The sequence below is a fragment of the Danio rerio genome, chromosome 3, assembly GCF_052040795.2.
Source record: "Danio rerio strain M-AB ecotype USA chromosome 3, GRCz13ab, whole genome shotgun sequence".
NCBI classification, from domain to species: Eukaryota; Metazoa; Chordata; class Actinopteri; order Cypriniformes; family Danionidae; genus Danio; species Danio rerio.
In genome coordinates this window covers 54,315,711-54,343,232 of record NC_141023.1, presented here as the reverse complement: position 1 = coordinate 54,343,232, position 27,522 = coordinate 54,315,711, and the positions used below count along the sequence as shown (strand labels likewise).

The window sequence follows — 27,522 nt, the reverse complement described above, 5'->3', positions numbered from 1 at the left end:
CATGAATTGAAATCATCTTGAAATTACCTAGAATGTGATAATGGTCCAAAAAAATAAATAAATAAATAAATAAATAAAATAATAATAAATAATAATAATAATAATAATAATAATAAAACAAAAAAAAATCTAATTACAAAAAATATAAAAAAAACAATACATATAAAACAAATAAATAAATATTACAAATCAAATACATTTTAAATACCACAAAAAAAAGATAAAAAACAAACAATCTTTAACCAGTACTAGCCAAAAACTAATTAAAGCAACAAATAACTGATAATGAAGTGTTGTTATTATATAAAACAATGTTTTTTTTAATGTTATTATGAAGCAATTTTACAAATAAACTGTAAATAGACATTTATTGCTATTGTTATTTGTTTTGATAGCCCTAAACATAAGGCAGGGGTTTTAAAAAATGAAAATTCTGTTAATAATAATTCACCCTCATGTAATTTCAAACCCCTGTGACTTTTGCTCATCTTCCTAACACAAGTTATGATTTTCTAGAAGTCTGAGAGCTCTCTTACTTCCTAGCCAATAAGTGTCCAGAGACATTCAATGTTTAGAAACTAATTCAAAAACATTGTCAAAATATCAATAACTTCAGTGGCTCGTTTGTTACCATACAAAGCTCCAAAAATAATTGTGCACTGCTTCGTAACACTGCTTTAAATGGAAAAACCCAAAGAACTTTATTAGTCTATTGAACTTATATTATGTAAAACTGACTTAAAACAGCATGCCTAACTCATAAAATTAAGTTAGAACATGATTAATGTAGTTTAATAAGTTACAATAGATTAAAAATATATACTGTCATAACTGATTGATCATATAATTTTTGACAGTGTATATTGTTTATACTGTGCACTAAAAAATTATAGATTTTTGTTGGGACAATATAAAGGATTTCTTGTTAATCTATTAGTTTTTGATAATTTAAATGGATTGAACATAAAACAATTAAGCTGTCCTCTCAAAAAAAAAAAACTCAAGAATTGTGTTGTTTCAGCCTATTTAAATAACTTGTTTTAACGAACACCTGTTGACCTGTTTTTTTTTTTTTTTATGTGCATTTTTGAAACGTATAAGAATCTTGGAATTTTCATTAAGCTTTTTTTGATGCAATATTTAAAAATGCACATAAAGAAACAGCTACTATTTTAACAATTTATAAAGATGAATCACTGTCTGGCCATCTGAGATTATAGTAAACATTACCATCATGAATTTCACCAGAATTACACCATACCTAGAGTGTATTAGTACTGCTTGTTGTTCACTTTTGCCATCTGATAGAGTGTTTGAACTCAGAAACTGGGATGTCAGACTGAAAAAACAGCTCAAACTGACTGCTACATGCTACAACATGTATTGTTTTCTATCCGGATTAATCTGTGTGTATTATTCTGCTTTGTAAGTTGCTTTGTGTATAAAAGCTTCTGCTAAAACGAATACATGTAAATGTAGTCTACAGCCCTAAGCCTGTTTCTAAATCTCACCCTTGTATCGGATTGGTCGACAGAAATGTTGTCTCAGGAATAACAAGTACGTTGATCTAGGAACATGTCCTACTTGGGAGAAACATGTTAAGCCTCTTTCTTTCTCTCCCTCTCTGTCTCCAGATGACGTCCCACCATATTTTAAGATGGAGCCAGTGGCCACCCAGATCCACCTGGAGGGAAACCGTGTTGTTCTCACCTGCATGGCTGAGGGTAGTTGGCCATTGGAGTTCAAATGGCTTTACAATGGCACCGAGTTGACACGTTTTTCCCTGGAGTACAGGTGACTCTTTCTATTTTCCCAATGTTGTATGAGTGTTTATGCAAATATAAGCACATTCGGCCCTGCAGACTACAGTACATTAACTACCAAGTAACTGTTTTTCTTACTCATATTTATTGTCTTGTTTGTAATCCAAATATCTAAAAATTTTTAAATCAAGAAGAATTTTCAAGACAAGTAAAAAAAATCAGTTCAGTTGCAAAAACACAAATGTCATCTGAAATTTTCTCCTAAAATTATATATATATATATATATATATATATATATATATATATATATATATATATATATATATATATATATATATATATATATATATATATAAAGAAAGCTTAATCATGACTATAAATGTAAAATTTCTGAGCTTACACACAAGAGTCTGAGAAAAATGCTAATTTTGAAAAAAAAATATAAATTTTAAATATTACGGCATTTAGAGGTTTTTGCATGTAAACTCTTTGAATATGGTCTTTTTTTTTTTTTTTTTTGGAAATAATGTAATAATTAAGTGTTTTTCCTTAAAAAAGCTAAATAATTTGCCCAACAGGGTAGGCAAAATAATCTTGTTTTCACTTTGAAATAACATTTCTTTGCTTACCCCATTGGTATATTATTCTGCTTGTTTTAAGGACAAACTTACCTAACTTAATTTTGACATAATATTTCTGAAAACAAGACAATATATATATATTTTTTTTCTTGTCTAGAAAATGCTCCTTGATTTAAAGGTGCAGTATGTAAGTTTGAAACCCAGAGGTTCAACTAGGTATTGCACACCTGGTTCAAAACAAATGCACGCATGGGTTGCTAGACAATAGTGACAACACTAACAGCAGTGTGCCCGACTGTTGAGCCTATAGGCTGATTTAAACAATGTTCTTACAGCACTCGACAGAAGGAATATTTTTTTATATTAAAAGGAGTTTTCAAAAGGACTTTGATGTCAACAATACATTTGTAAATGTTCAATTATGATTAATAAATGCTGTACAAGTGTTGTTCATGATTAGTTCATGTTAGTAAATGCATTAACTCTAAGAAATAAACAGGAGTTTTTGCAGTGTTGAAAATACTTTTTACACTTAATCTGTTTACCTATAATGTCTGATAGCAAAGATATATGGATCTAAGGACTTTTTTAAGTCGTAAACATCCCCGGCATAATGTCACATCTCAGATGATGGATTTTGTTTAATAAAAATGTGTGATGGCGATGGAAATGACATTTTAATTTTGACATTTACACAAAAAGAATGTGTCCAATGCCATCCAAAAATGCCAATTTTAAAAACACACACACACACACACACACACACACACACACAGAAAAACAACATCACATCTTGAACAAAAATTATGCGCAATTCTTTTCTTGATTAATCTTAAACTATTCACAAATGTTCTAATAATTATTTGATTTTTATTGAATATTCATAAAGCAATATTAACTATTCATAAGGCATTTGGAAAGTAGAAATTAAAAATAAAGACTCATATTCAAAAAAAGTTTGAAGGACCATTTTAAAATAACCTTCAAATAACAATGAGACTATGAAAAACTAATAATAATTCAGTTTGAATAAACCCTGGGTCCCTAAAGTGCCTTAATTTTTTTTTATCTAAAACATGCATTTATCCTTCAAAAAGCTTCATCACCATCCCAGATACAACATTAATCGCAGTTCCAATTGCTGCAAATTTCATTCCGCTTTTCTGCTATTCATTTAAACAATGTCTCTCCTCTCTTTTTAGCAAGTCGATGTCATTTGTGTATTGTAATCCTCTTGAGTCGTAGCGCCTCATTCCCGACACAGCCATGAAATCACACTCATATTGCCTCTCAGCGCGCATTAAATGAGAATGAGATGTATTTCCTGAGTGATCCCTGTCCTCCATGTTTTGCTTTATGTATTCTGCATAAATGTTGTATCCCTGGTGAAGGCAGTTCGGAATTATCCATCAAGAAAGAGCAGGTAGCCGAGTACCATGTGAATTATTTTCAATAGCTTTGAGAGCTATGTAATATTTATATTTGAAAAGGCAAAGTGTTTTTTTTATTTATTTTTTTTTTTTACTCTCTCTCTCTGTCTGGTCGCAGTGAGCTGTTTCCTTTGTTCGCATTCTTTTTACATGGTGACCATGGGACTCCAGATGTACTCTTTCATTTCTGGTTCTGATTTGGATATTTGCTTTTTCATTATCCATATTTTTCTGCAGATGGCTGCTGCGTTTCAAATTATGAGATTAGGAACTTCCATTTTACTGATAAAAATAATTTTAAATAATAAGGCTGTGGAATCAATAAGCTATAATGTATGCAGTTTGTCGCCTTGCTATTATAAGGTTCTGTCTACGTTCTAAAGGATTTTGAGATATTGACCTTCAAAGTTTTTGTTTTCCACATATACAATATGCATGTAACAGTTCTTTTTCATATATTAACATGACAGAGACCCTAAATGTACTCTAAATTCAATTGATCAAAATTATCTTAAATTTGCAAACTAGGATAAAAACAAACAGAACAAATGCAAATAGAGGCTTCTATTTCTAAAAAGTCATTTTCCACTTGGAATTATGAGGTTCTATATGGCAGATCATTCATTGAAGCATTACTTTTCAAGAAATACAATCAGTTCGCTTATTAATTTAATAAAAAAAAAAAATGTTGATACCTGAGAAAGTTTTTTTTTTTCTTTCTGTAACATTTATTTAATGTTTTAGCATGAATATTTTTTTCTTGTTCAAATTAAGCACACAAATGTGCTAAATATTTTGTCCAGTGCAAACATGAATTTTATCTAATTAATATGGTCATATGTATTGTTGTAATTAAGAAACAAAACAAATAAAAAAATTTAAAAAACTTACCTGGAATTAAGAATGCTTAGAATTTAGACTGCTGTCCTTGACAAGATCGTCTATAAAATAGTCGACAGTGAAATTTATTCTCAATTGTGTGTGGTGCAGCATTCTAATTTTGTATTTTTTTTTCTGATCTTTCCTGCTGTAAACAAAGCAGTCCGACAGAAAGGCAAATAAAGCTGATACTGATTAGTCCTCGTGTGTACATTCGAAAGGCTGATTGGATTGGATAGAGCCAAGCGAAAGTTTGACTTTTTTGAAACCTTTTTTGTTTTTTAAATAAAAAGTCTTTAAATGTAAACATTTTTTAAAAACAACATTACATAATGTAAATAAGATGTGATAAGAATGTAACTCAATTTTAAAAATTTAAGATATAACCTTATAATTTTAAGATGACGATTTGGCTTTGTACAGCCTCAGGTGACTGAAGCTGAAACTTTTTTGAAAACTCTGGCCAGGGTAAAGATTTTTCAAAACTCCGAGTACAGTGTGGTCATGTTACCATGACAACCAAAATTTTGTCTCATGATGACAATGTGCATGCTGTTTGTGATGCCTGTCTTTGTGATTGGCACATTGACAACACATTGACAACATAGCTGGGTCACCACTAAATGCAAAAAAAAAAAAAAAAAAAATGCAATTTGGGCAAATTCTGCATGTTTGAGGCAAATACGTTGCATATTCTGCATTGTTCACACCAAGGGATGGTAATCCACCTCTGTTCTTATGGTCAATCTCTTTTATGTCCACATGCTGGTTTGTGTCATCAGCATGCGTCACAGTGCATTTTTACATGTTCATTTGAGAAAAAAATCAAGATGTCTGTAGCACGATGATGTACTGGACCAGGTCCAATCTGTAGGGGACATTGTACCATCCACTAAGGCAATGACCATGCTACTGTGATGGTTAGGTTTAAAGTGTTTACATGTTTCTCCCATGCTCGCTTGAGTTTCCCCCAAGTTCCCTGGTGTCCTTCCACAGTCCAAAAACACACATTATAATTAAATTGACCATGACAAATTGGCACCATAGACAAGCTCTTATTAAGAAGTATACAGTTGAAGTCAGAATTATTTGCCCCCCCTGTTTATTTTTTTCCCCAGTTTATGTTTAACAGAGAGAGTTTTTTCAGCACATTTCTGAACGAAATAGTTTTAATGGGCACCTATTGTGAAAAGTCTACTTTTCAAGATGTTTGGACAGACATATATGTTGGTACAGTGTATAGACCGTCATATTGGGGTGAAATAAACACACCCAGTTCTTTTTTTTTTTTTTTCAATTTAACAGCATAAAAAGGGTGAACCAATTTGATCGTTTTTCAGACCGACCACAACTTGACATAGGAGTGTGGTCCACCCGCAGAACAATTCTAAAGGAGGACACTTCAATCTCGATTTGTGGACGTTAAATCAGAATTATTTTGTACAGTAACACAACAGATATCCATACAGCAGTGAAGATTAGCTTGTATCCTGTCACATATGTGTGCAAAAAGAGTGGGAAGCTAAATGCTCTCTGTCTGTCAAATGCTCTCTTTCGTGTCTGTATGTGTGTGTGTTTATTTGTTATTTGTGTGCGCTCACGCGTGAACTTTGTACATTGACATTGTGTGTGTGACTCATGGATGCATCTCCACAACAAATACTCATTGGTAAAGTTCTTACAGTAGAATTTCTTATGAACGCTAAGTGAGATCCTCTTCCTAAGTCTGTCTGTCTGTTGTCTGACGCAGCCCAGGGAGGAGATTAAGGCTCGCAGAAAGGCAAGTAGAAACGGTGGGCAGGGCGGACTATCCTTAAAGGCGCAGTACGACTAAACGTGATGGAAAAATGTTTTAAAAAAAGGATCTTGTAAAAAATATAATGAAAAATCTCATGGGTGTTTTGAGCTGAAACTTTACATACACATTCTGAAGACGCAAAACACTTTAAACCTGAAAAAAAAGAGGTTGCCTAGGTGCCCTTTAATAACTAATTTCTAATAACTGATTTAGTTTATCTTTGCCATGATGAAAGTAAATAACATATGATTAGATATTTTTCAAGACACTTCTATACAGCTTAAAGTGACATTTAAATACTTAACTTGGATATTTTGGTTAACTAGGCAGGTTAGAATAATTAGGCAAGTTATTGTGTAACCATGGTTCCCCTTCGGTTGGGGAACTTCAGTGCCATGAATGGGAGGATTCGGATCAGAAGCCGCTTATCTGGAGAGTATTGAACGGGCCAATGAATGAAATTAATTGGCAGCGTAAGCTTGCGCAGGTGTGCGACATCTGCAATTATCTCAGCATATAAGCACACCTGAAGCCAGCAGACGCCATCCTTTTCGCTTCAGATCCTTTCTGAGTGAGTCGATGAGGGTTCCTCTTGCTGATCAGCACTTCAGAGCGAACGAGTGTGTCTCCCGGTCCAGAGTGGGTCTTCGCGGTGGCAGACGGTCGAGCTGGGTTACTCCCTTGCCTGCGGTTCTTTGGGTCCGGTCCTCCAGAGCGGTGCGTATAGTTGCAACTTTCCTAAAAGAGCAACACAGTCGTGCAGCACGTCCTTTTCAGGATGGCGCTCCGACTGTGCGTTTCTGGATGCGGGCGTTTCCTGTCTCCGGATGATGGACACGATCACTGCATTTCATGTTTGGGGGTCCAGCATGTTAATGCGGTGCTCGCGGGCGGTTCATGTCGTCATTGCGATGCCATGACCGTTGCACAGCTAAGATCGCGGCTAACTTTCGCAAGAGAGCGAGCCACCCCAGTTGCCTCCTGTTCTAAAAAAGCAGCGGGCGCTCGGGCAGATCTGAGGGTTTCAGCGGGAGGTAATCCGCCGCCCACGGGCTCGCGGACCTCTCGCTCCTCACGGCGCTCCATCCAAGCTTCGGGTGGTGAGAGTGATCCGTCTAACCAGATGGTAGCTCTCACACTCGCTGACACCGGAGATCAGATGTCCTCCGCGGCATCGGAGGGTGGGCTTTCACTGTCCGACGAAGATCCGGACCCGCTCGCCCCCTCCGGGCAGGTGAGCGCTGTCAAATCGGATCCTGAAGCGGACATGTTAGCCGTGCTTTCCCGGGCTGCTTCGGCCGTGGGGTTGGAGATGGTTTATCCCCCAGCTCCGCGGCCGGACCGACTAGATGGGTGCTACGTAGAGGACCAGAAGGCGAAGCCTTCGAAGCCTCTCGTCCCCTTCTTCCCGGAAGTGCACAGTAGGCTCACGCAGTCCTGGAGGGCACCTTTCTCTGCCCGTGCTGCGAGTGCCTCCGCCCTCACCGCCCTTGACGGCGGAGCTGCCAGGGGGTATGAGGCGATCCCGTCAGTGGAGCGCGCTATCGCGGTCAATCTTTGTCCGCGCGGCGCCTCTACGTGGCGGGGTTTGCCCCGCCTCCCGTCCAAAGCCTGTAGGTTGTCTGCCTCCCTCGGAGCCAGAGCTTATAAGGCTGCGGGCCAGGCTGCTTCTGCTTTGCACACGATGGCCACCTACCAGCGCTACCAAGCGCAGGCGCTGGCCGAGCTGCACGAGGGCGGGTCCAACCCAAGCTTATTACATGAGCTGCGCACCGCGACCGACTATGCTCTTCGGACTACTAAGTCCGCCGCGTGTGCGCTGGGGAGGACGATGTCCACACTTGTGGTTCAGGAACGCCACCTCTGGCTAAACCTGGCCGATATGCACGACGTTGACAAAGTTCGCTTTCTTGACTCGCCCATATCCCAGGCTGGCCTGTTCGGCGACACCGTCGGTGAATTCACCCAGGAATTCAAGGCGGTGAAAGAGCAGTCGGATGCGATGGGCAATGTCATCTATCGGCGTGGCCGTAAGCCCGCTCCGCCCGCCGAGCCATCCACCTCCGCTGTTCCTCGCCGAGGGCGCCCGCCAACGAGTGCTGCCCCGCCCCCGCCTGCGCCTCCGGCCAAGCGGGCGCGGCGTTCACCTCGAAAGCAGGCAGCCCCTCCTGCCCAGGGCGCCGTTAAGTCCGGTAAACGGACCGCGAAGCATCCCTGAGACAGGCCATCCGGAGAAGAGGAAACTTGCTCTTTCCCCGCTGGAGGGCGGGGCCCCGATAACAACGGTACTTTTCAGTGCCACCAAAACATCAGTAAAAGAGCACTTTTTCCCTTCCCCGGATGTGACTGCACGAGTTCTGCCAGTCCGGGACGCGCTGCCTTCCGGCTCGCAGACTCTACGTGCTTCGCCAGTGGCTCACGAGCGCTGGGGGGACGGTCTCCCTTCCCTCAGCCCTCCAGCCCCCTCTCCGGAGTCAGGGTGCGGAGCCAGAGCGAATCGCTCTCCTCCAGCTCTTCCGCGGGACCCTCGTGCTTCCCGGATCAGCACACCCACTCCGCGCTGCCCCACCGCTGGTACGTCAGCGATTGTAGCGATGACTCCATTAGCGAGGGCTCTGCCTGCCTGGTTAGCGCGGGCCAGCCCCTCGCGGTGGCTCATACGCACAATCAGACTCGGTTACGCGATTCAGTTTGCGAAACGGCCCCCCAAGTTTACGGGCGTGTATTTCTCCAGGGTCAACCCCCTGTCCGCCCCTGTCTTGCGAGAGGAGATTGCTGCCCTCCTGGCGAAGGGTGCAATCGAGCCGGTTCCTCCAGCCGACATGGAGAGTGGGTTTTACAGCCCATACTTCATCGTACCCAAAAAGAGCGGTGGGTCACGGCCAATCCTAGATCTGCGCGTTTTGAACCGCTGTCTGCACAAGCTGCCGTTCAGAATGCTCACGCAGAGGCGCATTCTCCAATGCGTTCGTCCTCGGGATTGGTTTGCAGCCATAGACCTGAAGGACGCGTATTTCCATGTCTCCATTGTTCCACGCCACCGCCAATTTCTGCGGTTTGCGTTCGAGGGTCGAGCGTGGCAGTACAAGGTCCTCCCCTTCGGGCTCTCTCTGTCTCCGCGGGTCTTCACCAAACTCGCGGAGGGTGCCCTAGCGCCCCTTCGGCTCGCGGGCATTCGCATACTCAGTTATCTCGACGACTGGCTGATTTTAGCCCACTCGCGGGAGCAATTGATTATGCACAGGGACGAGGTGCTTCGGCATCTCCGCCTACTGGGGCTTCAGGTCAACCGAGAAAAGAGCAAACTCGCCCCCGTGCAGAGGATTTCTTTTCTCGGGATGGAGCTGGACTCGATCACCATGGTAGCGCACCTCTCCGAGGTACGCGCTCGCCTGTTGCTGAACTGTCTGAGGGAGCTCGACAGCAAACTAGTGGTCCCACTGAAGTTCTTTCAGAGGCTCCTGGGGCATATGGCATCCGCAGCCGCCGTCACGCCGCTCGGGTTGCTCCATATGAGACCACTTCAGCACTGGCTTCACGATCGGGTCCCCAGACGCGCATGGCACGCGGGCACACACCGGGTCTCGGTTACTGCGCTGTGTCGCCGCGCCCTCAGCCCTTGGAACGACCCCTCGTTCCTACAGGCCGGTGTGCCTCTAGGACAGGCGTCCAGCCATGTTGTTGTTTCAACAGACGCTTCCAACACGGGTTGGGGGGCCGTGTGTCGCGGGCATGCGGCTGCGGGCCTCTGGAAGGGTGCCCAGCTACATTGGCATATCAATCGCCTAGAGCTGTTGGCAGTGTTCCTCGCTCTCCACCGCTTTTTACCGGTGCTGGAGCGGCAACACGTGCTGGTCAGGACGGACAGTACGGCGGCGGCGGCGTATATCAACCGCATGGGGGGTATGCGCTCTCGCCGCATGTCTCAGCTCGCCCGCTGTCTGCTCCTCTGGAGTCACCCGCGGCTGAAATCGCTGCGCGCCATTCACGTCCCTGGCACGCTCAATCATACAGCCGATGCGCTCTCACGACAGCTGTTACGCCCTGGAGAATGGAGACTCCACCCCGAGTCTGTTCAGCTGATATGGGCGCGATTCGGGGAGGCCCAGATCGATCTGTTTGCTTCCCCCGAGAACGCTCACTGCCAGTTGTTTTTTTCCCTGACCGAGGGCTCTCTCGGCACGGATGCACTGGCCCACAGCTGGCCTCGGGGCATGCGCAAGTATGCGTTTCCCCCAGTGAGCCTGCTCGCGCAGTTTCTGTGCAAGGTCAGGGAGGACGAGGAACAGGTTCTGCTAGTTGCGCCCCTTTGGCCCAACCGGACCTGGATATCAGAGCTCTCACTCCTCGCGACGGCCCTCCCCTGGCGGATCCCTTTGAGAGAGGACCTACTCTCTCAGGGACAGGGCACCATCTGGCACCCTCGCCCCGATCTTTGGAACCTCCACGTGTGGTCCCTAGACGCAAGGAAGACTTAGGTAACCTACCGACTGCGGTGGTTAATACCATCACTCAGGCTAGAGCCCCCTCCACGAGGCGCGCCTACGCCCTGAAGTGGAGTCTATTCACTGAATGGTGCGTCTCTCGCAGAGAAGACCCCCGAAATTGCCAGATTAGTGTTGTGCTCTCTTTCCTTCAAGAGAAGTTGGACAGCAGGCTGTCGCCCTCCACTCTCAAGGTTTACGTGGCCGCCATCTCCGCTTATCATAGCGCGGTAGCTGGCGGCACCGTGGGAAAGCATAACCTGGTCATCCAGTTCCTTAGGGGTGCTAGGCGAATTAATCCATCTCGCCCCCCTCTCATGCCCTCTTGGGATCTCGCCCTCGTTCTCACGAGTCTGCGATCCGATCCCTTTGAGCCACTCGAATCAGTATCTCTAAGATTTCTGTCCCTGAAGACAGCTCTGCTGGTTGCGTTGGCCTCCATCAAGAGGGTCGGGGACCTGGAGGCATTTTCGGTCAGTGACTCGTGCCTGGAATTCGGGCCGGATTACTCTCACGTTATCCTGAGACCCCGCCCCGGTTATGTGCCCAAGGTTCCTACCACCCCCTTTAGAGATCAGGTAGTGAACCTGCAAGCGCTGCCCCCGGAGGAGGCAGACCCAGCCCTTTCTTTACTTTGTCCAGTTCGCGCTCTGCGCATTTATGTGGACCGTACTCAGAATTTTAGATCATCTGAGCAGCTCTTTGTCTGTTATGGCGGTCGGCAGCAGGGAAGTGCCGTATCGAAACAAAGATTATCCCACTGGATTGTGGATGCCATTTCACTCGCTTATTCGAGTCGAGGTCAGCCGTGTCCCCCGGGAGTACGTGCACACTCCACTCGGAGCGTTGCATCCTCTTGGGCGCGTGCACGCGGCGCCTCTCTAACAGACATCTGTAGAGCTGCGGGCTGGGCGACACCCAACACATTTGCAAGGTTTTACAATCTGCGAGTGGAGCCGGTTTCCTCAAGGGTATTAGGTAACCCTTTGGTGATTGAGGAGACAACTCGGTAGGGTGTTGAAACACGCTTGCGGCGCCATTCTCCCTAAACACGGAGGTACGTGCGCCTTTTTTATCTGTCAGTAAAGTTCCCCGTCAGGTGAGCCCTGCAGATTCCTCCGTGGCCCCCAGCACTGACTCAGCGGAGGAGTCACTTGCTGGCCCACTACGTTGTAGGTCTGCCCGCTGGTCAGCCCGCGTTTTGGGTATAGGTGCCTGCTATGCGTGATCCCCACTAGGCGATCCCATATGCTTATTCCGCCACGGTTAAGTCCCCCCCCTGGGCGGACCCGTGTCTTCCCTCTCCGCTAACCACTCTTTTGCTATGCGTACTCCCCCTTTTTAGGGCTAGTCCATAGGTAAATTCTGCCATCTATCCCCCCCTTGGGTAACGGATGGCCTCCGCAGCGTCCTCCCTATCGGGATTGCACGCTTCCCAACGTACTGTCGTATTTCCTAGAATTATCTAGATGCTCACGACTTCCCAAAAAATATATCTAAATCCGTAAAACTTCTGTTGAAGTAGGATAAATTAGGGCCAGGGACACGTTGGAGGACCGCGCCCCCCATGATGTGGGTGCGTCACGCTTGCTTGACTATCTCCTCATCGGGGGTGTTGGTAAGGTGCAGTCATTATGGCGCTTTCCATATTCTCCCATTCATGGCACTGAAGTTCCCCAACCGAAGGGGAACGTTCGAGGTTACAGAAGTAACCCTTCGTTCCCCGAGGAGGGGAACGGAAGTGCCATATTCCGTCGCCATAATGACTGTCCCTTAGCTGTTTGAAAGTCTCTTCAGCTTAAAAGGATGGCGTCTGCTGGCTTCAGGTGTGCTTATATGCTGAGATAATTGCAGATGTCGCACACCTGCGCAAGCTTACGCTGCCAATTAATTTCATTCATTGGCCCGTTCAATACTCTCCAGATAAGCGGCTTCTGATCCGAATCCTCCCATTCATGGCACTTCCGTTCCCCTCCTCGGGGAACGAAGGGTTACTTCTGTAACCTCGAACGTTTGTTCTGTAGACTACTGAAAAAAAAAAAATATTGCTTAAAGGGACTAATAATTTTGACATTAAAAAAATTCTGAATAATAATAAAAATTATACTATTAACTGCTTTTATTCTAGCCAAAATAAAACAAATAAGAGTTTCTCCAGAAAAATATTGTCACACTATGAACATTTCCTTGCTCTGTTAAACATCATTTGGGATATATTTAAAAAAGAAGAAAAAAAATTAGAGTGGGCTAATTATTCTGACGTCAACTGTATGTCTCTATAGCTATCCTATATTCTGTCAGTAGCCATGAAAAAGTTAGGGGAGTTCTCGGAATCTATCTGAGCTCAAACTTTCCTTTTGCCCTGCTATGAGAAGGAGCCCAGGGCTCAAGGATCTAATAATTTCCGGACTCTCTCCCAGAATATCAACAGACAGAATATCAACCGCACTTTATAATCAATCATCAGTTAAGTGTAGACTCTTGAATCAGACATGGTCCAGTACGCCATCAAGCTGCAGGCGCGGTCTCAAAAAAATATCTATGTTCACGTCAACAAGGGCCTAAATAACATTACTCTCAAGAGGAGCGAGTGTGTCAATAGAGTGAGGGGGATGTCATATAATGGTAATGAAAACTTTGCTTTAGATGCACTGTGAAAGAATGATCCACATTGTATGCATAAAAAAGAATAAAACATGACTGAATTGTTTACAGTTAAAGAAAGTTACTCCTGTAATTCATACAAAACGCCATGGGGTGTAGGGAAAAGGTGGATAAGTTCCACTAATAGCTGAAGTCTATCCTCCCCGCAGTGCTTAGTTTTAAGTAAGGGTCGAGTCAGATGTTTTCTTGCCTCTCGCTGAGGTTTGTGCTTGCCAAGGCCTTTTTACCTGTCAGTCAACACAATCTCAGCAGTCTCGACGCAGTCCAGAGAGCATCTCCAAAAGATCCCTGGTGACTGACACTTCCCAGCAGTCTCCTACTTCTCATATGCTGGAACGTGTGTGTGTGTGTGTGAGTGTGCTCGTTTGCATAGTTTCCTTTCTCAGCGAGTGGGGACCTGCTCTCTTCTTTGTATTCCCCACGTTCACCGATCAAAGAAAGAGCTGGAATTCACTTCAGCAGGTCATACTTAAACTGTGACTGGTAATAGAGAAAAACTAAAGGATCGGAAAAGAAGCTAGCGGTGTAAAAATGAGGCTGCGTTGACTGGTTGAGTAAAAGCACCGCTGCCCACATGCTCGGCACTCTTTTTATCACTCCATTTAACTAATAGGTCTTGCCACAGCCTCGTGACTGTGCGTAGGTGTAAAAACACACTGTGTGCTTCATGTTTTCATGATGACGGCCCAGTTCTTTCTTTTTGTTTCAACAGCGTACATGACTACAATAGCAAATGTTAAAAGGACATAAATAACCCATTTCCAGGGACTGTTCAGAACCTCTCATTCATACCTACAAACTTTCAAAATTGTTAACTATTTATCTACCGTTCACAAGGCTTTTGGATATTTATGGGACATAAATCTTTCCTACCATTGATGGAATTTCCTGTCAATCACTTTTATGCTGTAAGGGGATTTATGCTTTTCATGAAGTAGTACTAAATCCACATAGAAGTGAAGAAGCAGCAAACACAAGCATCACATCAGTGTAGTGACAGGAGAAACAAAGCTTTTTAAATGTCTCCATAGACATCCGCATGTATTTTACAAACCTTAATTGGTATGTTTTGCTTGTAGTTATGAGTATTTGAATGTCTGAAACCTAATATGAATGTTTTTTATTTATGTTAAAGCAACGTTAAATAGTGATTTATGACAAGCGCTACACACCTCTTTCTGTATCTTAGCGTGTGCTGTCAAATTTGAATTTTAGAAGTTGATGACGTGCACTCTGAATGTTCTAATCACACCGGTGTGATTGTATGCTTCAGGGGCCAGAAAAGGCTGTGAAAAGGTTAACAATTAAACAACTAAATTGGTTTTATGTTAAATCTACTTTAATTTGTTATAAATAATAACTTATTTATAATTTCTTGTTGTATCAACACAAATCAATTGTGTTGAACTGAATTTTTTACAGTGTATATCAACATTGATATGTGACATTGTTATATACTGTATGAAAGAACATTCATTATGTGCATTCGCAGCACAATTTCAGAACTCAGTTATTGAAAGAGAAGTGTAGGTTCTATTCATTTGATGTTGATTAGATTGAGACAGATCTGAATGTGAACTTGCAGTCAGCTACTGTGAATGAGAAGGACAATGTTTAACCAGACAAATGATCATAGAATCTCAGCACAAAACACCAGACTGAAATCTAAAGTTTCACTGAAAGTACAAGGTAAAGGCTTTGTTTAAAAAAAAAAAAAAAAACTTCGAGGTCAGTTGGTGGTGGTAACCTTGCGGTCAGCAATGCCGACTTCTAGCATAACTGTGCCTTTGGTGATCCAAGTTTGATTACCAACTCAAGGTCGTTGAGTGCGGATTCTGTTCCCTTTATTCCATCTCATGCTTTCCTGTGTGATCTTTTTTTTGTTCTGTCCAACAACAACAACACCCCCCCCCCCCCCCCAAAAAAAAAAAAAAACACACAAAAAGACCAAATATATAACTTTAATGAAGCAGTCAAAATTTAAACATAAATGTATGAATCACTGTCAACAACATTAATGCATTTAGAGCATAGACTGACTTTAAGGGATTTACTTGTAAGTGTCATGAAGAGACCTAGTGGTGTCTCCCTGGTTAGTGCCCCTAGGCTCCAGTGATCGGACCACTGGTCAGCATACACCATTGGCTCCATACTTTCTGATGTTCAGCTTCCTTTGATGGTCTTGCAGACTGATGCTTTTGCTGGTCTCTGTTAGTCCAAGGCTCCAGGGCACTGGCCTCGTCCATAATCCAACCCACATCCACATAAATATTTCTCTGCTTTGTTCTATCTGAAGTGTTAATGGTCTCTCCAGTGTTTTGTTACGATCACAGCATCAGGGCTGCCTGAGGACTCCTATCTATTGTTGATGAGGGTTCTTGCTTCAACAGGTTTCTCACGGACGTCCTGAGCGGGCTGAGTGTTGCAGTCTGATCTGCACTCGAGCAGACGCTGACAATGTATGATTAATTATGGACTGATAAATAGTCTTTTTCTGGATCAAAGGCCATTTGTTTTTGTCTGTGTTTTTTCGGGCCTGCTGGAAGCTCCCCTGCTAAGTATGGAAAGTAGCAAACAGTAGTTGATGGGATTGTCATTTTCTTTCACCAGGTATGTAATTCCATCGCTGGACCGCTCTCATGCAGGCTTCTACAGATGTATTGTCAGGAACAGAGTGGGAGCATTGATGCAGAGGAGTTCACAACTCCAGGTCGCCTGTAAGTTTCACATCAATAACAAACATTTCATATCGCAATAGTTTAAATGACTATAGATACCGGCTAATATATATATATATATATATATATATATATATATATATATATATATATATATATATATATATATATATATAGTTAATTACTGCTAGTTTGCAGTCTCCTGTAGTCCTTTCTATCACTGCTAATTATTTTTAGCCATTTTGGTTGATTGCATGAGCGAAACTTGGAGAATAAAGTCATTATTAGTTGTTTATAGTCAGACCTGGATAGATTACTTATGAGTTGTAATTAGTTATTGAATACAAATTACATGACAATATTTGTAGTCAGTAATAATAATTTAAAATATTTCATTGCATTAGTAACCTAACCACTTTTAGATTACATTTTTGTTAGCACAAAAGTAATCTAAATGCAATCTAAAAGTAGTCAGGTAACTAAAGCAGTGTGAAATACGAGATTATATAACTGATTACAAATTATATTACATTTATTTTCAGTTTTGTTAACACAAAAGTCATCTAAATGTAATCTAAAAGTAGTCAGGTTACTATAGCAGTGTAATATATGAGACTATATTTCTGATTACAAATTACATTACATGATACATGAATCTACTGATGCAGGATTTTTTTTTTTTTTTTTAAGCCTGGCTCACATTGTGTGAATTTTTTCTAATTAATTCTAGAAAATTGTCAATAATCCTAGGCAAAAATTTCAACCTTTAGATTGCTGGTTTTGACACATATTCAACAGATGGCCATCACAAGCAAAAGTTTTCTCCGATTAAATTCTGTCATTGTCAGAAAATTTTCCTGCAGTAAAGTGTAAAGAGCACTGAAGCTGATGACACAGTTAGTGCAACAACATCAAAACACTTCAGAGAAATGCTCAAGTGAGTCAGGTGGACAATACAGCAAAAAAAAAAAAAAAAAAAACATATTGAGGTATGGAGGGAAACTGTGTTGTTTATGATGTCTTGCCGATGTATTATGACAGGGTCAAAGAACATGCTGTTTGTAGGAAGATACAGGCTGCATCTGAAATTGCCCACTACTCAGTAGGTACTGAGTTTATATTAGAAATTATTACTTGACCGTTAGAAAAGTACGTTCTACACAGTATGAACGTGAGTAGTATTAATGGAACTTGGACATATTACATCTGCCATTTTGTCATGGTCACGTGACCTACCTGTATCAGTTGTGTCACTTCCCTCATATTCAGGAATTTTCCTGCGGGACATCATGGGATAGCGTAGCATGCATCAGATGCACACTTCAGAATCTCGCCATAAGTAATAGGTTATCTGGGTACTTCCCACATACAGTTTTTTAAATTCTATAAATTCGGACATACAACTCGGCTCACATACTGATTTTAGCATAATACATAGTATGGACGTATGCAGTTTCAGATGCAGCTACAAATTTCAGTTGAGATACTTTGTTCTGAAACATGACCTTTGTGTAGCTTGTGGTGTAGCATGGGGGATTGAATTGGGTTAATTCTCTAAAAATCAGAATGAAATCTCTTGTGTGTGTCTATTTTGTTTCTTTTTTTTTTTTTTTTGACATGTTGTGCCTGTCATACATTATGACAGCTGGGATGTTACAGTGTGACATGATGATTGTGTTTGTACAGTCTAACAACCTACAATCACAAAGGACTATTAAACATTGCACAATGTGAGCCCGACTTTAGTCAGCATAGCAAATCTATTTCACCAACTTGCCAACCTGTTGCATAATTTTAGATTCCAGGTATTTGGCAGCGATTTTCACAAAACTCTCTGCAGGTGAAAATCTGGACTTAAATCATAATGTGTGTACCTGACATTAACAACCTCTTCCCAAAATCATATAAACTGTAGTACATTTTTCAGCGGGAAGAACTTCTCTGCTGCTGACATTTTGTCTTTTGTTTTATACAAAATATCCTATAGCATGAGCCCACAATTTAAAAGACAATAATCCAATATATTATTTTGTCAAATTATGATAACATTACAAATTAGAATCTATCCCCCAGTGCTACTAGAGGGAAGAGTTGCAATTTAGAGCAGGTTTTAATAAGGAACATGGTCAAATGCCAGCAAACACAACAATTGAACAGTGCAAACACATGGTTAATAAACACTCACAGGACAAGCAGCCAACAATTATAGAATCCAAAAAATATAAGGGCAGGGCAGGCAGCAAAGATCCACAAAAAAGGTAAACAGCCCAAGAACAATGACCAGAAACACATTCACTGGAAGAAAACTCTTAAAGTTGCTAGACAATGCAAGACTTCACAATGTGTGTAGACTATGAGTAATTACATTTATTTTATGATAGAGACATACACATAGGTAATTAGAAAAACATACTATTTATGATTTAAAGCATACCCCTGATGTCAATTATTTATTTATTTATTTATTTATTTATTTATTTATTTATTTATTTATTTATTTATTTATTTATTGATTTATTTTTATTTTTATTTATTTATTTATTTATTTATTTATTTATTTATTTATTTATTTATTTACTTTATTTACTTTATTCACATCAGATACACCTTGTTTAGGCTACTTAACATTTATGTATTAGTGTAAATCTCACTTACGTTCATGTATTTCAAGAGAAGTTGATGAATTAACATGTAAATCCAGCAGCCACTAACATATGTTCCCACTACTAAGGTGGTGGCATCACCAGGCATAGATCAAATAATATGATTGTTATTTGTTATCAATATTAAGATTATTATTATGTTTGTCAATATTTGCAGAAAAGGGAATAACAGAAATAAAAAAGTACAATATATCCATAAATTATCAGAGCTATGGTCTTGTGATAAAGGATGCACTGCCATGGAAACTAGCTATAGGAAGTTTGGATTATTTTATTTACTCAGATCTTTGAGTCTTGTTCATTGAGATGAACAAATATTGTTTGAGTCATTATGTTCAAATTGCTTAAATAACTTTAAAATGTTATGAGATGCATATACACGCATCTATAACTAGCCCAAATAAGCACACTACAAACAAGTCATAACTAGAATGCTACTATATAATGCAATGCTAATGAGAAAGAAAAAAAAAAATTAATTGTTTACCTGGTGGCGAGGCAGTAGCGCAGTAGGTAGTGCTGTCGCCTCACAGCAAGAAGGTCGCTGGGTCGCTGGTTCGAACCTCGGCTCAGTTAAAGTTTCTGTGTGGAGTTTGCATGTTCTCCCTGCCTTCGCATGGGTGTTCTCCGATTTCCCCCACAGACATGTGGTACAGGTGAATTGGGCAGGCTAAATTGTCCGTATTGTGTGAATGTGTGTGTGGATGATTCCCTGAGATGGGTTTAAGTTGGAAGGGCATCTGCTGTGTAAAAACTTGCTGGATAAGTTGGCGGTTCATTCCGCTGTGGCGACCCCAGATTAATAAAGGGACTAACCTATCTATAATAAGCACTGCTCACTTCTTCTTTTATATTTTCAAACTTGAGTCGTTTGTTCACCTAACACCAATGGTCCTATATAAGCTTAACCAATGCGTACAGTCTGAGCCGGAAACACCCATGAATAGTTCAACTTTTGAGCCTCTAAGATTTTAAGTAGATTGTTGATGTATCACAATCATGTAAAGATATCACTAAAAACCAAAGACTCAAGAAATTAACAAATCAAGTCTTTTTCTGGCTCTAAATGCATAAGATTGGCTTCTGGCTTTCACGTGATGAACGAACGACTCAAGCTGAGGACTGAAGAGATGAACAGCTCAAATCTGTTGATTGCTCTGACTACATAGGAATGGCTTCTCTCTTTCATGTGATGAACGAATGATGCAAACACAATAGAAGTTTTCGAAAAATGAACTAACCGATCTACACAAATATGCGTATGCATGAATGAACGAATCACTCCCTGAGAGGTCTCAAGTTCTGGAGTCACATAAAAGATTAATTCAAAATGAACGAATCATTCAAGAATGATCCATCACTAATGGAAACTTGCAAGCATTATAAGTAATGGCCACATCAAAACATATACACAAGTATTTAATACTTGCCTGTGAAAGGAGTAAATAATCGATATTATTGAGAAAATGAGAGCAAGCAATCCATGTATAATATGGGTGTTAAAGAAGTCCAGGTCGTTTTTATTGTAAACCCATTTCAAAATTCCCAATTGTGTGAATTCGACACTTGAACCTTTGTCAAAGTATTGTAAGTATGTACCTTTAAACACGATGATGTTGTGATTTGAGAGGACTCAAATGCAAACAGCATGGGTCGATTAACAGAAAAATGGCATTTCGATTGGCAGTTTTGATGCTCCATACAGCATTCAACTCTAATTTAGCACAATCAAATGAGTATATAGAAAAGCTGATGCTACATCACACTAAGTTAGCACTAAATGTCAGAGCCATGAGAGTTACAAGATTGGGACTTTGTGTTTTCTTTCTCAAATGACTCAGAGTGTCTCTGTTCTTGTTTTTCCCCTTTCATCCTGATTTGTGTTCCCTCTCTCTCTTTTTCTCTGTTTCTCAGACATGGAGGGCTTTGTGGAAGCAGAGCGGTCTCAGGTGGTTTCCCAAGGGGAAGCTGCGTTGATCCAACCTCCGAAAATCCACAGCTTCCCGAGGCCTGGGATCACATGGTTCAGAGACGGACGCAAGATCCCTCCCAGCAGCCGCATGTAATCTTCTCTTCATTTGTGGATCAGTCAGCTTAATGGCTCCCGTTCTCACAGAAGGGCTATTATACCTTGCAGAAATGGAGTGCAGTGCCATAGAATAATTACTCCAGAACTTCCAGACACACTCTAGGTGTATTTATTGTTGAAACCCTCATTGATAAAGTCTGTTCTAATAAGAACCCCTGTTGACTTTAGACTAAACGTGATTGAAGGCTAGAGAGGAAGTCGGCAACACAGGACCCAATTAAACAAAGTGGACAAAAGGCTTTTATTGATGACCTTGGATGATTGGCAGACTTTGCGAGTGTAGACGGCCTACGTGTGTGTGTGTGTGTGTGTGTGTGTGTGTGTCTTTGTGTGTGTGCATGCGTGTGTGTGCGAGTGTGTATGTGTGTGTGTGTGTGTGTGTGTGTGTGCGTGCTCAGTCCGTGTTAGAAAGGTCTTAGTAATCACCAGAGATCAATTTACCTCATACGCCATCAGGAGGCTCAACAAAAACAGCCGGCGTGTTTGATGATCTATAATTCATGCTGATCGTCCGGCTTGTCACATCTGACGTGAGGGCTTTGGACACTTGCGATTGTGTTCCCTCTCCCCATCCAACTGACTGGAGAACATTCAGACACTGTTTTTCAGCTGGAGTACATGAGGAATCCCCAATGCGAAGCTGAGCGCTAAGGCAGGGGTTATGTAAACATCTGAGCTTCCAGCGGCGCTGATCAGACCTTCATTCTCTCTATCTCTCTCTCTCTCTCTCTCTCTGTCTCTCTCTCTCTCTCTCTCTCTTTCTCTGGAGCGGCAGTAATGGTGCTATATGATGGTGAGAGGGGCTGACAGCATACTATTTGTTTGCCGCTTGTTTGTTGTTCTTTCAATGCATTGATATTCCGCGGCGCATTTGGTTTGGACTCTGTGAGAGACCTCACTCTAATTGTGCTGGAGTCGGTTTAATCTGGGCTGATCAGGCCTGTGCTGACAGATACACAGGCTCTAATCTCGCTGCACTCCAAGTGTCGACTCTCATTTAACCACACACACTCACGCATGACCTGCATTTTAGCTCCAGCAATCCTAAAACACTTATCCACTAGAGTCTTCAATGCAAATAACATTACCGTCCCAACCTATTGGACGTAAACAGTTTTCCTCAGCGCCTCTGTGTGTGCCTCTGAGTTGTTTACTGACGTACTTGCCAGTTGTGGTAGAGTGTGAGAGTGCCCACCAACTTTTTTTGCAGTTCTTTTTCCAATTGTTGGTTAAAAATCAATGGAATTGAAAACCAATATATATTTTATTGCTTAGTGCACATAGGGATACTAACTTGATAACATTATTTATGGTGCTTCATGGCAGTGGGTGGAGCTGGTTTGGATTTGGTTTGGCTTTTTTTCTCACTCCGACTTTCTTATATTTTTTTGTGTAGATGATCATGGGTAATGTAGTTTTTTCTATTGTAAAACAGCAAACTCAATTGATTACCAACCTTGGAGCGCAAAACAAGTTGTAACTAGAACTAGAACTACTAGGTCAATCATTTAAAAATTTTGCAATTCGGCGCATATATTGCACTCATTCTCAGACATCCCAACCTGGCCAAAGTAGTTTGCAGGCGGGTCCCACAGGAGGTGTGTCCCATTTTTGAGACATTACATTTCACTCGAAGGCATCAGGGAGCTATTATGAATATTCTGTAGACTCCTGGAGCTTCCGAGAGACTTGGGTTGTCTGTATTTTAGCATTGACTACTTTGTCCCATGCTTTTGAATATGCACAAAAATAGAATATTCTGAAAGCAAAAACATAATATTACTTCAGACATGTCTTTTAAAAACAACATTTTCACTGTGATTAAATATTTCCCACTAGCCAGAGACCTGGGTTTAACATCTCATCCAACAGACAACGCTCATTGACAGTATAGTGTCCCCTTTCACTTTACTGACAATTGTACACACTTTTTCAGGTGGTCTAGTAACTCATATACAGCTATACTTATATATTAATATATATATATATATATATATATATATATATATATATATATATATATATATATATATATATATATATATATAAATATATATAGGCTAATGACATTATAAAATATAATTTAAACAGACATTTAGGAATTCTACCATGTCAATAGAAGTAATGTAATTATGACACCTGCTTCGAATGTTATCCCTTGATTGAATGGGCATTATCAGTGGTTTATCAGCTGATAAATATGGGCCCGTAGGGGACTTCTGCACTCAGAAGGCTGTTATCATCCCTCCACATTGTTTATCAACTATACTAATTGTGAAGACCCCAAATCTGTTTTTACATTACTGTGACGGTTGGGTTCAGGGTTTGGGTAGGGATAGACGTTAATAAAATACAATTAATGGAAAACTTTATAAAAAATATAAATAATTCTTCTTAACTTTGCAGCCAACCATGTGTATGGATGACAACAGCCTTTTGAGCCTACCAGTAAGCACAAAAGGCTCCTATTGGCCTATAAATATATCAGATGATAACCACTGATAACACCCATTCAATCGAGTGATAACTTTCAAATCAGCTGATTGTGACATGACCAAAAATGTATTTGGTAGAGTCTGATATGAGCGGTCAGGTTGTCAGCTATGGTCATTTCTGTGGTTCCAGTGTTAAAGATTCATTAGTTACTGTAAAAAAATGTATCGCCCATTGGAAAACATTTTATTGTTTTGATAATAAAAATAAAATGTTCAAATCATTACAATTATTTTTTTACTTTCAAAAGTTGTTGCATTTTGTTGTGTTTCCTATTTTTGACTGCTGTTTTCTTATTAACTCTTATCTTAGAGCCATAACTTTGGACAACACTTTAGTGATCCTCTCCACCGTGGCCCCTGATGCAGGCCGGTATTATGCTCAGGCCGTCAACGACAAGAACGGAGAGAACAAGACCAGCCAGCCCGTCATCCTGACTGTAGAAAGTGAGTTCTGATTTAGCGTGTCAACACACACACATATATATATATATATATATATATATATATATATATATATATATATATATATATATATATATATATATATATATATATATATATATATATATATATGTAGATTTTTTTATCAGCTCAACATAAAATAGTATGATTGAGACCAAAATATTTTTTTTAAAAATGTTGATAATGATTTCATAGCACAGTAAACAAATCAGAATTTGTTGTATTATAAACATAGTTTTATGATTTATTTATGTGTAACACATTTTTAACCTTTTCATCAGAACAGTTAAGGAAAACCTTGCCCTCAATGGGTCTGTGGCAAAACAATGTGGAACTTTGGTTATCTCAAACAACTATTTGTGAAAGATGTTGGTGTGTGTTCAACAAAAATAACAAAATGGATTCATGATGAGTGATTTATTTATGAGTGATCAAATGAATGATGCGTTGTCACTTCTTCATTAAAATCCAGCACTAAAAATTTCTAAAAACAAACAAACAAAAAAAAAAAACTATAAATACACTATTCAATTGAAATCAATGTATATTGTGTCAAAGGTGCTTAACATAGAAGTTCTAGTAAATTTAAACTGCTTCAGTCCAGTTTACAGAGTTTTATTTTACTTCTGAAAGTCCAAAAAAGGAAGAGCAAATCCATCGATGTGCAGCTCAACAAGTGCCAAACCATGCAAGCCAGTGTCACACTAGTGACTATTATTTCAGTATAAAATAGTATATCTGTATTAAATACGAAAAAAAGAATTGAAAAAAATACTGAATTTGCCTAAAATGTAGAACTCAGCATTTTTAAAAACCATTAGAGAATGTGTAAAAAATGTTACAGTATTTTGATGATCTCCTTTCATCTAAGTATATCAACTAACTCTGCTTAGAGTATTGGTAAAATGTTACTGTTATCTTTGAGTTAGAGTTAGTACAAAAAGCTGACATACTTAAAATATACTAAACTATTTATAATCAGTTGATTTTCTGGTTAGGGACCATCGAAGCCTACTAAAACGTATGAAAAAAAAATTCTTTATTTATAGTTCGTTTTATTTTGTCCATTAGACATTGTGTTGACTTTTCAGCTACAGTGCCAACTAGCACACTAAGTTGCAAACATATTTATAGACATAAATGCCACTTCTTAGTGTCTTGGAGTGTTTACGCTAACTGCTTGGCAATCTTATTTATTTGCAAATGAGTTATTCACACCATCCAACAAGACACTTTAAACAAGTAAACATCTCCATCGCCTCCTAGTGGCTTAGTGCACATACTGGGTCAGTCCAGTTTTTCCCCACCAATCAATATTCCCCAACCGGCTACGCAGTAGATTTGGAATATGTGGCGTGCAGTGAAGCTTTGTGTGATAGCAGTGGTCCTGCGGTGCCACAATGACAAGGTGATTAATTGCCCTCATAAAAACAGCCCCACTCGTTAATAGACCCCACAAAAAGAGATTTATGGAAAAGAGACGCAGACCATAAAGACCCTCTGTAAGACCTATACTGTAACTCTTATCCAGGGGTTCGGCTTTGAAAAGAGAAGCAAATAAAGCCGAATCAGATCAAGATGTAGAGAGAGGGAGAAGAAAAAAACAAAAAGATCTGATTGAGGGCAGAGAATCAATGGACAGCAAATGCTGGCAAATGATTGCATGGCATTTAATCATGTCGACGGTGTCTCTCAATCAGGTCCCATTCTGTAGCACTGCACATTAGTGGAGGTATTACAGTGCACTTACTGAAGGAGAGGGTGCAGACAATTACATATATAATACTAAGCACATAATGGAGAGGGCTGCGAGGAGGAGACAAGTGCTCTGAGCTTCCAGATTAGCTTTATGTCTGCTTTCTTTCTCCGCCTCCACTCTTCCTTTCTTTATCTTCCCTAGAAGGGCGTTTTATTGTTCAGAGATTGCTCGTTCAAGTGGTTTCTGTGGTTCTGGGTTTCACGTCCAAATGGCTCCGGTGGGGTCAAGGAACGGCCAGCCGCTTGACGACCAAGGAGAAGATCACACAAGAGCTGTAATGTTGGTGTTAAATGGATAATTTCCAAAAAAAAAAAAATTATTTACTATTTACTCGCCCTTAAGTGATTAAAACTGTTATGAGTTTCTTTAATCTGTTGAACCCGACTATACACTCACCGGCAACTTTATTAGATTTGTTATTAACTGAACTGTTGATACAAGGCATGATGGATCCACACTTTTATGTTGTTGATGCCGAATTCTGACCCTGCCATCTCAAGGTCACAGCAGAACTCGAGACCAGGAAATGTTTTTCCTATCTTCTATTGTACATTTTTGGTGAGCCTGTGCGAATAGTCTCAGCACCCTGTTCTTAGCTGACAGGAGTGGCACCCAGTATGGTCTTCTGCTGCTGTACCTCATCCGTCTCAAGGTTTTGACATGTTGTGGTTTCAGAGATGCTCTTCTCCATACCTCAGTTGTAACAAGTGGTTATTTGAGTTACTGTTGCCTTTCTATCAGCTCTATCAGCTATCAGTCTGGCTATTCACACTTGACCTCTGGCATCAACAAGGCATTTGTTTACACAGAACTGCTGCTTACTGGACATTTTCTCTTTTTTTCTTTTACCATTCTCTGTAAACTCTAGAAATGGTTGTGTGTGAAAATTCAAGTATATCAGCAGTTTCTAAATTACTCAGGCCAGCCCATCTGGCACCAACAACCATCCCACAGTCAAAGTCACTTAAATCACCTTTCTGCCCCCTTCTAATGCTCAGTTTGAACTTTAGCAGATCATAATTAGAAATTAGAAATTAGAAATTTGCTTTAACAAGCAGTTGGATAATGTGCACCTAATAAGGTGGCCGGTGAGTGTCTTTTGAAGAAGGATGTAACCATTGACATCAATTGTTGTAAAAATGCAAACTATGGAAGGCAATGTACACAGGTTTCCAACATTTATCAAAATATCTTCTTTAGTGTTCAACGAACAAAAAAAAGTCTGATTTGGAACAAGTAAACAATGGCAGAATTTAGATTTTTGGGTGAACAATCCCTTTAATAGTGATTTGGACTTCGGACAAGAATTTGGATTAGCAATGCACATGAGTTCATATTGAAATGTCTTTGCTGTATAGAGGAGATTATTGAGCTGTTTTCCACATCATAAGCAAGAGAATACAGTAAAAGCCGCCCATTTAAATTTGCTGTGAATCACTTTCCCTAATCCATTTTGTGTGTATAATTTTACATGTTTCATGGAAAAACAGGATTTTAACAGAAAGGAATGAAGGTTGTGGCTTAATTTTATCCATTGGCAATTTATTATGAAAAGATTTTCTTTGGAAAAAAAAACACAATGATGATTCATAATAAAAGATGGCAAACACACAGCAAAATATGGGGACCCAAAACAACTCTATGGGTGTTAATTTCAACACTTTGAAAGTGTCTCATGGGGTCCACTCAAAACAGAGTTAAATCAACACTTTCAAAAGGGTTGGCATATTGACACCGAAGTAAGGGTTAATTTTAACTCTGGGCAGAGTTAAAAAT

The 27,522-nt window shown here is 40.4% G+C and overlaps 1 protein-coding gene across 4 annotated transcripts in view; it reads left to right on the top strand.

Moving 5' to 3' along the window:
• sdk2a (sidekick cell adhesion molecule 2a) overlaps window positions 1-27,522 on the top strand; it is a 294,891-nt gene that overhangs the window by 168,657 nt on the left and 98,712 nt on the right. For all 4 annotated transcript variants that reach the window (NM_001446839.1, XM_087242947.1, XM_087242946.1 and 1 more), the window contains exons 2-5: window positions 1,635-1,794; window positions 16,211-16,317; window positions 20,856-21,003; window positions 23,836-23,969. In NM_001446839.1, the coding sequence (NP_001433768.1) occupies window positions 1,635-1,794; window positions 16,211-16,317; window positions 20,856-21,003; window positions 23,836-23,969 (549 nt within the window). The remainder of the gene's footprint in view (window positions 1-1,634; window positions 1,795-16,210; window positions 16,318-20,855; window positions 21,004-23,835; window positions 23,970-27,522) is intronic.